Here is an 11,977-nt window from a genome sequence, read left to right as displayed (position 1 = left end):
ATATGGGCACAAAATGAAATTAATATATGGGTACAAATTAAAACTAAAAAGAACATTGGTACAAATTAAAAAAGGGTTGCAAATTAAAAATGGTACAAACTAAAAATATAAATATATAATACAAAGTTTAACCATAAATATATATATATATATATATATATATATATATATATATATATATATATATATATACCAATTGTAATGTTTCTAACTGTCACATCCCGGCCCGGGACGAACCATTTCCTGAGCCCGCTCCATCACCGTATCACATTATTGTCTGCTTTGGGCTTACCATTCCCTCACCGTTTTATTTTTGGGAAATCACGAGCAACTTTCCAGTGGGTCACCCATCCTGGGAGTGCTCTGGCCTCCTTCTCACTTAACTTCGGAGTTCCTACGGAACTCGAAGCCAGTGAGCTCCCAAAATGCCTCATGCTAGGTAGGGATGTGAATATACATTTAAGGATCACTTCCCTGGACGATGTGGGATGTTACAATCCACCCCTTTAGGGGCCCGACGTCCTCGTCGGCACACTTCCGGCCAGGGATTGGCTCTGATACCATTTGTCACATCCCGGCCCGGGACGGACCACTTCCCGGGCCCATTCCATCACCGTAGCACAATATTGTTCGCTTTGGGCTTACCATTCCCTCACGGTTTTGTTTTTGGGAACTCACGAGCAACTTCTCAATGGGTCATCCATCTTGGGAGTGCTCTGGCCTCCTTCTCGCTTAACTTCGGAGTTCCTACGGAACCCGAAGCCAGTGAGCTCCCAAAAAGCCTTGTGCTAGGTAGGGATGTGAATATACATTTAAGGATCACTCCCCTGGGCGATGTGGGACGTTACACTAACTCTAAATGAATATATTTTAGAAATAAAATTTAATTATGTTGGTATGTAAATAATTTATAATTGAAATAATGACGTTCATTAAAAGCTAGGGACCTTAATAAAAAATTAAAAAGAAATAAGGTTTTAATCAATGCAATAATAGAAAGAGGGATGAGAACCTAGTTTATACTATTTTAAATATAAAATTTAAGTTTGAAAGTCTACGTGGACTTTGATGACTTGATCATCTTTAAAGTTTGAGAATTTTGTGCAAGTACCACCTGAACTTAAAATTATGTGCGCCAATACCACATGAACTTTCAATTGTAGTTTTTTACCATGTAAACTATCTTAGAATCTACCACCTACCATTACGTTCCATCCATTTTGATGTTAAAGCACGTCACTTATGGGGGTATTTTCATTAATTAACTTCATAGGGTTGGTTAGAATAAAATAACTCCTAAATACAACTGTCCAAGTCAATATGGCGCCAAAATTGGATGCATAAGTCAAGCCCCGAATTTTGTAAAAAATTAATAGATTTTTGCATAAATTCGTTAAGTATGCTATAGTTATGGTTGCATGGTCCTAAAACATTTTACCTGCGAGATGGCAAGCGAATTGATGAACAACGTCAAGCCTCCAACTGTGCAGATTAAGGGACAACCTGTGAACCAAAATTCTGGTTGCTGCTCTTCTTAGAGGCAGTAAAATAATTGGTGTGGTGGGGAAATGATGAATATCTAGTGTTTTTCATGGCATGTAAAACTAGTTTTTTCATCATAACGATAGATTCTTGATTTTTGTAATTCCATAAAGTTTAAAAATAACATAAATCACCCATAGTAAACTTGTGCTTCATCAACTATAACAAATAAGTTATGGGAAATTAGGCATATACTAAATAGCAAAACTTGTGCTTCATCAAACATAGGTGGTAGATATGTTTAGGTGGTATATATGACGAAAATGTTCCCCACAAAGGATATGTTTTAACAACAAAATGGATGGAAAGTAACAGTAGGTGATAGATTCTGACAATTGATAAAGTTCAAGTGGTAAAATTACAAAATCGAAAGTTTAGATGGTACTTGTGCAAAATTCCCTTAAAGTTTTATTCTCAGCTCGATATGTCAAATTAAATTGTTATATATTGCATTCTTTATTTTTCATAATTACAATAAATAAAATTTTTAGAACAAAACACAATAATAACAATGATAAAAAACATTTATTAATCAATTAAAAATGTATTTGAAGTTATTGTCAAATTTGACACCGACCACCTTTGTTGGCAATCCACGTCATACCACCTAAAAAATGAGATTTCAGTTGGAAAGTACTAATGTGGTCTTTTATTACCATTACTTTTTGACATCTCCTTTGTAGATGTTGTATAAGCATCATAATATGTCTTTTTTTTTTTTTTTTTTTTGAAAGGAAGACGATTTATTATCGACTTGAAATTGAACGTTACATCATATCTTGGAGGAGGAGAACCTGAATAAGGTCAAGGGATCCTCGAACCAAACTATCACATTGCCAATGGAAGTAGCAAACTGAGCCAATCTTTGGGCTATTCCATTACAAGTTCTAGGGACGTGTAGAAACTTAGAGGGTGTAGAGTTTCCGCACTCTGAAAAGTATCTCTGCTATTAATCCCAACGCAAACAAGTCTCTTGAGTGATCTCTGAAAGCGTCAAGAGCTTGAGTTGAATTGCTCTCCACCTCCACTTGGGCCTATAGTTACATTAACTATTAAAAAATAATTAAAATTGATTTTAGTTTTTATTCTATTGATTTAATGGGACCCATGTTTTAAAAATTAAATTAAATATCTATATATTTTTTTGGTCAAACGATATATTTTGTTAAATTAAATATATTTAACTCATTCTTTGTTTGTTATGAAAAAAAAAACAGATAAAAAATAAGGAATTAAATGATTCAATTGTCACATCATATATGACATATCTATTAAAGAACACCTGAATTTATTTTAATCTTATTTCACACATCATTTGAAGAAACGTGAGGGGCTTCAAAATTTAATGCAAGAAGTCAAGAAGGAGATATTGACTTTGCGGCAGCAGATTATTTGTTCCACGATTAATCTTAAGGATGTGATATTCATACATCCTATTTTACTTCTCACACCTTTTTAATTTTCGGCCGTCGGATCGGATGAATTGAAAAAAATTAATGGACATAAATTATCAAAGGTTATGTGAAAAGTAATATGAGATGTGTGGATAGCACACCTCTAATCTTATTTTTAGAAAAGCAACGTGCCGTTTTGATAATTTGGCACATAATTATAGTCACTTTTGTGTTTGGATTGGTAATTTTCTTCCTGTAATAATTATTAAGTTACTTTTTGACCAGATTGGCAATGCAGTTTGCTTTTGACCAGATTGGCAATGCAGTTTATGTAAAGCAAACGTAAACTCAGACTTTGCATTGCAGTTTGAAATTTATTATAATCAAATACTTAATTTTAATATTTGAATATATTTTTTGTCAAACGATATATTTTATTATATTAAATATTAAATTAGTTATCTACGGGGTTCGAACTCACGCAGTTATGCAATGACTCAATTCTTTTCTATCACTATGGTAAATGGTCATTTGCTAATATTCGAATATTGGATGTGACTAATTTGACTACTATAAAAAATAAATTGCAATACAAAGTTGGAAAATATAAAACTGCAATGCAGTGCCTGATAATGTGTATTTAAACTAACCTAAATAATAGATTAATTTAAACCAAACTAAACTCGCAAGCGCATGAATCAATTGTAGTAATATATGCAAATACGAGGTTGATCCCACATGGATTGCTTTAACACCAATTTAACCGATTAATCACGCTAGACTTAATTAAACAAACAACGGATATATTAAATTGAATAATTGAGTAATTGAGTAATTAATTAAGACTAAAATTAACAAGAAAAGTAAAAGACAATTAATGAAAACAAACACACGACACAAGAGAACCTAAGGTTATGAATCCACAAATAACAATCCTATTTACTTTTCCTAGAGTTAACTACTATCCAATTACCATGCCAATGTTAAAGGTTGTTCTTTCTAAGGTATGAATTAATACGTAATCAGGCATCAACTCTTGTATCTCTACATGATAATTATATCATATTGGTTAGGCATACAATTAAACACATAAAAACCCATTAAGTGTAGAAGAATCATGTCAACCAAGTAGGACTAGCTTGATATTGGTCATCCTCACTAGTTTGTCTACTCTTCTTAATCTTAGTTCCAATAAACCTAATTGATTGGTTATCCTTATAGATTTATCTAAATATCTAGATGCAAAATTCCTAAAGGTGATCAGTCATTAGAAATCTGAATCTAGAGTAAAATACCCACAAAGATGAAGAATATAACATGGCATGTAATCGGATAATAATTAACAAAGTACTTCGCAAATATTCATGTCATGACTTCATCATAAACCTTAGATAATAACTTAGTTACACATAGAAGTAAAAATAAAAGAAAGATAGAACCCGGAATCCATGGCAAAGCACATTCCTAAGCTCTTCTTCACTTATTGCGGAGATGGTGATTGGTGTAGTGGTGTGGGTGATACGAGGGATGCGGGGGTGGATGGTTATCTTAGAGAAAGCTTAGGGACCTTATTTATACTAGAAAAACCCTAAAAGGTCTTAGAGAAACTCTCCTAAAATAAAACAAACTCCTACACAATTAATGACACAACCTAGGAAATAATCCTTCTTGGCTTGGGAAACACATCATCTGTCTTGCACGCCAGTTTTAGGATCGATTTATCTTCTGGAAAATTATGTAAAAATATGATAAACGTAGCTTTATCTCTTATCTTTCCAAACATATATCGCACACCATTAGGAAAAATTGGGAAAGCCTCCAAATCTTCATTCTCCCACAACTGTGCAGTTCTGACGGGAAAATTATGAAATTCGGACACAGCGATCTTCAGCCTCTTAGCTTCCTTCTCCAATTGGCCTTACATCAAAACTCCTCCGGAAAGTCGAATTATCACCAAAGACGTCCTAAGTACGCAGATTGGCTGAAACAGAGAAAAGGAAAGTAATAATAAGGCTCCTTTAAGACCAATTCCTTAACAAAACTTAGGGATAATTAATATGAAAATATGATAAATAATGCACCTATGACCTGATGTGGATCAAACATCAAAGTCCAAATGGAGACGACGGTTTACAAAAAAAAAATGACTTCATTAAGTGACATATCAAATTTCATCACTTCTGACGGGACCAGAGGGACGAAACCACCGTTTCTGAGCTTGATTTCAGACAAGGGAAGGGGCAACTGTCCCTCCTTACCCCTATGTAGCTTCGCCCTTGGATCAAAGTCCAAATGGAGACAATGGTATACAAAAAAATGACTTCATTAAGTGACATGGCTAAAGAGATAGCCATTAGATTACTTTCTTAATTGCTATAGAAAAGTAATTTTCTAACTATTTATATGAGCCTAAAGTCGTGTGGTATTCTTCAAGAGAACGATCAAATAAAGAGTGAGGAGTTGACCAACCGAGTGTGGTAGTGGAAGGTAAGTTACTTGGGTGGACAAATGTGAGCGTGGCAAGAAAAGTCGAAATGGTGTCAATAATGTGACAATGCTTGCTCTCAACGAATTTATTTTGTTGAGGAGTATGAAGACAAGAAAAACATTGTTGAATACTTGAGACTCAGAACTCAGAAAAAAGTGATTAACACCATCACTTTGAAGACACATAAAAAAAAAAGGGTATGAAATAATTAAATTTCTAGCCATAGCTACAGAAGTTTAAAAAAGCGTTAAAATTTCATATGAATGACGCATCAAGAGTTTGAGGAGACGAAAACAATAACAAATAGAGTCCATCTTTACATGGGACCTGAAAAAAGAAACAAATCAATACATAAATCATAGATATGATAAAAAAGAAAGAAACGAATAGCCAAATAATTTTCATATGTAAAATGTGCAATGGAAAGAAGATTTTTGCATAAAAATAGGACGAGAAAAAAAATTTCAAAGGTGAAACGCTATACTTGCTTCATTTCAAGTAACGCATCTACTGGCTTCGTTGTCTCGCAACATGCGAAATTCCTACTCTAAACTACACTAAAAGGGAGCGGGAGAGTTTGAATTCATAATGGGGCCTAACCATCACTTGCTTATAACCAATTTCCATCATAATACAATTATTTATTACCAAATTGTATTCGTGTGTGATTATGCAATGTGTAAATATGACACTTGTGGTGTCACTCAGCACTACGATTTAATGATATTTCTTTTTACTTGTAGGTTCGATTTTCACCAAAAGCAAATTTGAACCACATTATTGCTAACTCGTTGTAAGGTTCAACCCACTCCCCCATCTCTTAGTGTAAATAATATCGTTTATTAAAAAAATTATAACATTTATGGTAGAAGACTCATTCAATTTCTTTTAGTGACATTATTTATAGTGACAATTAGTCACTTTATCATAAATAATATTAGTTTTGCAATTCAGGGTAATATACTGCTTACACTCCACTTTTTTTTTTTTTTTTGGTAAACAACTACACTCCTCCTTTGACTCCTAAGCTTCTCCCTCATCCTTGTAATACTGAGAAAAATAACTTCCTTTGACATATGCAGAGCATGCATGTATGACTCTTTCTAGTAAACCCAAAATTTTCTCAGATTTGGCCTTAATTAATTAATGGCAGTAAACTTGACACTACATATCTCCCTGATTCAAAGGAAATTATATATGGCGTGCAATGCATCCAAATTTCCTATATCTTAGCATCACTAAAACTACCACAACACAAATTCTAAATATAAATACCGACCACCGGACAAGTCTTAATACATACTCATTACTCAAACTACATCTCAGACTCAGAGGGAAGATAGCTTGGAGAATATATTTGTTCATCAAACAAGAAAAATGGCCAGACTCTCGTGGATTCCAACTGCTCTTTTTGTCATCCTAGCCTTGATGACCTTTGCCATTGATATTGCTTTGGTACTTGTAGCCCTCTATATCTCATCTGTTGATTAATTTGTGCTATGCTGGGTGCTGAGTGGATTTTTTCTGAGTTATTTATCACTTTCACTGCAGGCTCAAGAGGATCAGAATGCTGGTGCAACCGTCCCTCTAACTGTAAGGCTTCTTCGTTCTTCTTTTTTGTCTTTTGAGAAACCTAGTCAGTATAAGGGGATTTTACATGGTTAAAGATTACAATGGGAGGCACCTGTTTGACCACGAAACAAATAAATCCTCAACAAGGGCGTCCTACACTCATACTAATCTATTCTCTATACCCAGCTCATACTTCACAAACGATGAACATTCTTCGTTCTTCTTCTTTTTACATGTAGTTCATACAACAACAACACCAACAAAGCCTTAATTATTCTACTAAGTGGGGTCGGCTGTATAATTTATAGAACGTCATTGTACTCAGTTTTGCACAAAATCTTTCGAAACATGATGAAGATTTCTGATCCCCTTTTTGTTTGAGTCCATATCTACTGAATTCATTATGTAATTATTATGCAAACTATAAAGAAATCAACTGATGAGAGTATTGAATATTATTGAGATCAGTTCGATTTCATCGCTGATCATGTGGTTCCAAAATTTTCAGACTGGAGGACACGGATCACCTCCTAGTAAAGGTACGTACTAATTAAATATGTTTTCTCTTACAATCCCCCAAAACTTCCTTACAACCAGTTGAGTTTTGTACGTGGATTTGTTTTTATTTTTTGAGCAGAGATAGATTGCCCAAAGGCATGCAAGCATCGATGTTCAGCAACTTCACATAAGAAGCCATGCATGTTCTTTTGCGAGAAATGGTGCGCTAAGTGTCTTTGTGTTCCATCGGGCACACATGGACACAAGGAAAACTGTCCCTGCTACAACTACTGGAAGGCGAAAGAAGCCGGTCGTCCCAAGTGCAAGTGCCCATGAATTATGCCAAACCATTTTAATTTGCGAAGAAATGTGTTCCTTTTTAATTTTTTTTCTTCTTCTGTTTTTGTGTTTTTGTTTCGCTAGGCATCTCTTGTAGACGGCTTTATTTCTATAGCAATATGGCGGAGAGCTTTTTGTTAGAATAATAATAACTAGCAATCAGCCCACATTTTGTGTGTGGAAGTGGAACCAAGTTTGTCTTTTATTTTACTATGACTTATTAAGGATGATAACTGAACAAAAGCAAAAACATAAAAATAAAAATAAATGAAAGAAAAGGAGAGTGTGAGAGAACGAGGAGAATCTGAGAGAGCAAGATGAGGAGAGAGAAATTAAGTTTTCTTATTTAATTATTAATTTTTAAATGGGGCATGCTATGTCTAGATGGTTGTAAGGTTAGTATAAAAACAATAAAATTATGTGAGATGTAATTATTAGGTTGTTCGTGTTTTATATTTTTTGTTCAGTTTTGACGAAAGAGTTAAAATAATAATTTTATGAAGTTTTGATTAACAAATGTAGTTTAGATAATAACTTAAACTTTTCTTGAGTAATGACATTTTTTATTATAACTATTCCACACATTGTGTGTGTGAGAGCAGACCATACAAGAACCTTATATCCATATCCAAAAATTCTCAAAACCACAAATCCAAAAGCAATTCATCCAATGCGATTTAAAAAGATGTTCAAACAATAATCCAGCCTACATTAGGTGGTGCATCTGTTTCACGACACGCAAGTGCTTAGATTATTCACACTCACCAACAACAATTTGTGCTATAGCGTCTTTGCATAGTTTCCTGTCATAGTTCAAAACTAGGTTGATCCCTAAGGTGCCCGCATTTTTTGTATGTGCAAATATCAAATTTTCTTCTTGCACACATGTTGAAAAAATTGGGTGTAATTGCTATAATAAATCACATAGAAAATCAAGAAATAATTCACACAATTATATATCATAATAACACATGCACATGAGTAACCAATGTTAAATGAACATGATATAATGGATTAGAAAAACCTAGAAAATACGGTTGAGGCAAATGTTAGACACTTTGTCCTTAAGATAAGTTTACGTCCCACTACAGTGTTCATGGTTGATCGGCGCATGTCTCCCAAAGATACAACAACCACGTCCTTGTAATAGTAACACTCCAAATCACAAGGCTCCATGAACCATGATTGTGTTGAAAAGTCTCTCATATGGACTCAATGAAACTCTCTAATATTTAGTGCACCTTATGTATGATTATGTAAATAATAAAAAGTTATCTCTATGTGATTATTAGGGCTTCCCTATTTATAGAATGTGAAATAACTCTTTTGAAAACATGTGACTATTCATGAAGAGTCAAAAGTTGCAACACTTCATTTAAGTAGACATATTTTTCTACCAAAAGGCTCCACTTCAAATTTCCATTCAATTAATAAATTTAATATAATAATAATATTATTAAAATTTCCAACAATCCCCCACATGAATGGAAATTGACTCAATACCACTCTCAACACCAATCTTCAGACAAGTTTATGGTTTGGTTGCTATGTTTGTTTAAGATCAATATTCTATCATGTATGTTTATGCGTGGATTTTCCTTTTCATGGTAGAATGGTTTGGTTTCTAGTTTTGCATAAAACAGTACACATGTTAACTGTTTCCAAATGTATTGCAAGTTAATTTGATTCAAAAGATGCCAACTCGTAAGCTTTCATCATTATTTTGTTCGTTTGTTTATAGTTAATTGAACCAAATATTCTTTACAAGTTTATTGGTTTATTGCTATTATAATTTGGCTTGTGGGTTTTAATTTTCTCGACAACATTGGTCATGCACTGCTTTGAAATCGATTGTGATTTTCTACTGTTGTGCGAGTAATGATGGCGCAGAAATGTTATACTAATATATATACCTGGATATATGCATTTTATTTGAAATATGCATGCATAAGAATAAAGGTCTTGTTTCACAACTTTTGTTCTAGTAGTCTCAAGTGTGTAATGGTTTTAAGATTGGTATGCAGGGAAAACCTATTTTCTGAAAGGATGCGTTTTTTAGACTAGGTAGATTTACCTTGCATTTCGCATAAGATACTGATCTTTGGCACTAAATATTATGTTAAACGTGATGTGCTACCGTTGGTATGACTGCATTTGTTAGAGTAAATGTAGAAATATAGAGAATAATCTGAATGTTGACTTTGAGGTACAACTTGAATCATTTCCTTAAAGTGTTATTTGCCCCCACTCGAATGAGTTTGCTAAAGGGTTATTGGCAAAACATTTCCAGGATACAACAAAGTATGAGATATTCGATTAGCAAAAACGAATTATATTCCCTTAGAAATAATTAGAAATAAATTGTATGAATGTGATGGAGAGAGAAGAGAGAGCAAGGAAATTTTGCAGACAACAAATTTTTGAATGAATCTTCACTTTTGCCAATGTTACCAATATATAGAGAGTATTGCACCTGTTAGACACATCATTTGATTTGAGTATGCCTTTCATCATGGGATACAATTTATTGCAGCAGTATATCCAATGGATATATCTAATACAATCGAACGAGAGTACTTGCATGGAGGTCTACTCACATGTCAAGCAAGTAACTCTAATGGTTGGAATAATGTAAGTAATCCTTTGACCTGAGGCATCGTCGTTGTCTTGTGGCTAAGTACTTAATCTTTGATTATGTCAAAGTCACCCCATTCGCGGATGTCCACGGCATAATTGGGGTTAAGCCACTTAGTCATGAAGGCAAGTGAATGCGCAACAAGGAATCTCTAATCCTCGATTAGAGAGGAAGAATACTCTAAGATATGATTCGGGAATCTTAAGCCGAAGTATCGAGCGTAATAAAGGAAAGCGTTCCTATACAACTTAATAGAATCATATAAGAAGGAATAATCATATTAGGGGTTTGACATAATATATCCATACCCTAGTAATGTGATTGTGAGTATTGTTTTAGAGAATGATCGAATTACATTGTAATTCCAACTGAATAGGTTCTCCGAACAACTTCTACATTAACTTCGGTAGCTATGACATATGGTTAGATGTCACTCATAGCTTGTGAGTTCTTCTAGATGATTAAATGTAGTCATCAAAGAAGAAAGGTGAATTAAAATGAAGTTTTAATTCACTAAGTGATTGGATTAAATATAATCAATTGGATTGATGTCAATCACCTCACTGCCTTGCTAATTAGAACCTAAAATGATTGTACACCGATACACTCTTGTAGTGAGTAATTAATGGATGATGGAAATAATTAATTGGATTAATTAAGTGTTGTGATTAATTTAGAAAGTCTAAAGAAATCATAAAAGCGATAAAAGATCGTTTTGGGCTTAAAGAAACGTTCGGGTTTAATTGGGCCCATTGGGCCTAAACCCATTGGGCTTTTATTCAAGCATTGGATTACTAGAAATAAATAAAAGCCCAAAGCCCAAACCAACACAAAGGGGCCAGCCCTTTAAAGTGGAGAGGGAGAGATATTTAGTCAAGTTGTTGACTAGGTTTCTTTTTGTCTATATAAGGAACTTTATAGAGTTTTAATCCTTAGGGTTTTTTGTGTGTTTTAAAACAACAAAGAGGCAAAAGAAACATCTCTCTAAAACCACAAAAGGCTGGCCACCTTGAGGGTGATTTAGCTAACAATCTTTCACCCTTTTGGTTATTCCTCCATCCATCTCACTACACTAGTGAGTGTGGATATTTAGAGGTCTTCTCCTTTGGAGACTAAAGGAGAACCTTGGAGCACTCTTACTAACAAAGTGGAGGAGGTAAGGAGGGAGGCTAGGCTCAAGGACTTCAAGAAGCAAAGGACTTGGAGGTGGTCCATCCTTGGTCTAAAATCAAGATCAAGAGGTATAGATCTATACTTTCACTTAGTTATTTTCTTGAATGTTTTAGATGCATTATATATAAACCTATGAACCTTGAAGGGGATTTGCATGACTATAGCTTTGATATTATTTGGTAAATTGCTTCCGTTGCTCATGTATATAAATTTTGAATTGTATATGCATGCTAGTCATTTAGAAATCCCATATGTTAAACTCATAATTTTCCCTTCAAGTGGTATCAGAGCCAAAGGTTTATGTATAATGTGTCCTTTTGGATTTTATGCATATGG

At 34.0% G+C, this 11,977-nt stretch overlaps 1 protein-coding gene across 2 annotated transcripts; it reads left to right on the top strand.

Moving 5' to 3' along the window:
* Positions 1-6,716: 6,716 nt before the first annotated feature.
* Positions 6,717-8,022, top strand: LOC126619757 (gibberellin-regulated protein 12-like). Of its 2 annotated transcripts, none has more exons than XM_050288168.1 (4): positions 6,717-6,879; positions 6,976-7,017; positions 7,505-7,535; positions 7,631-8,022. In XM_050288168.1, exons 1-4 carry the CDS (start codon positions 6,802-6,804, stop codon positions 7,828-7,830), a joined length of 351 nt encoding a protein of 116 aa, XP_050144125.1. In that variant the 5' UTR covers positions 6,717-6,801; the 3' UTR covers positions 7,831-8,022. The 2 variants fall into 2 exon arrangements, with proteins under 2 accessions (XP_050144125.1, XP_050144126.1); XM_050288169.1 differs by having other exon boundaries at positions 6,718-6,879; positions 7,634-8,022.
* Positions 8,023-11,977: the final 3,955 nt, after the last annotated feature.

This window comes from Malus sylvestris, chromosome 4 (genome assembly GCF_916048215.2).
Source record: "Malus sylvestris chromosome 4, drMalSylv7.2, whole genome shotgun sequence".
In the NCBI taxonomy this organism is placed as follows: domain Eukaryota; kingdom Viridiplantae; phylum Streptophyta; class Magnoliopsida; order Rosales; family Rosaceae; genus Malus; species Malus sylvestris.
Note: the sequence above shows the minus strand (reverse complement) of the source record. Positions and strands in the feature narration are given on the sequence as shown.

What these genes read in the sequence shown, in the direction of transcription:
- LOC126619757 (XM_050288168.1), top strand. Translation starts at nt 6,802, where the DNA reads ATGGCCAGACTCTCGTGGATTCCAACTGCTCTTTTTGTCATCCTAGCC. An exon ending in TTGCCATTGATATTGCTTTG is followed by an intron (nt 6,880 to 6,975) that starts GTACTTGTAGCC and finishes CTTTCACTGCAG; the next exon opens with GCTCAAGAGGATCAGAATGC. An exon ending in GTGCAACCGTCCCTCTAACT is followed by an intron (nt 7,018 to 7,504) that starts GTAAGGCTTCTT and finishes CAAAATTTTCAG; the next exon opens with ACTGGAGGACACGGATCACC.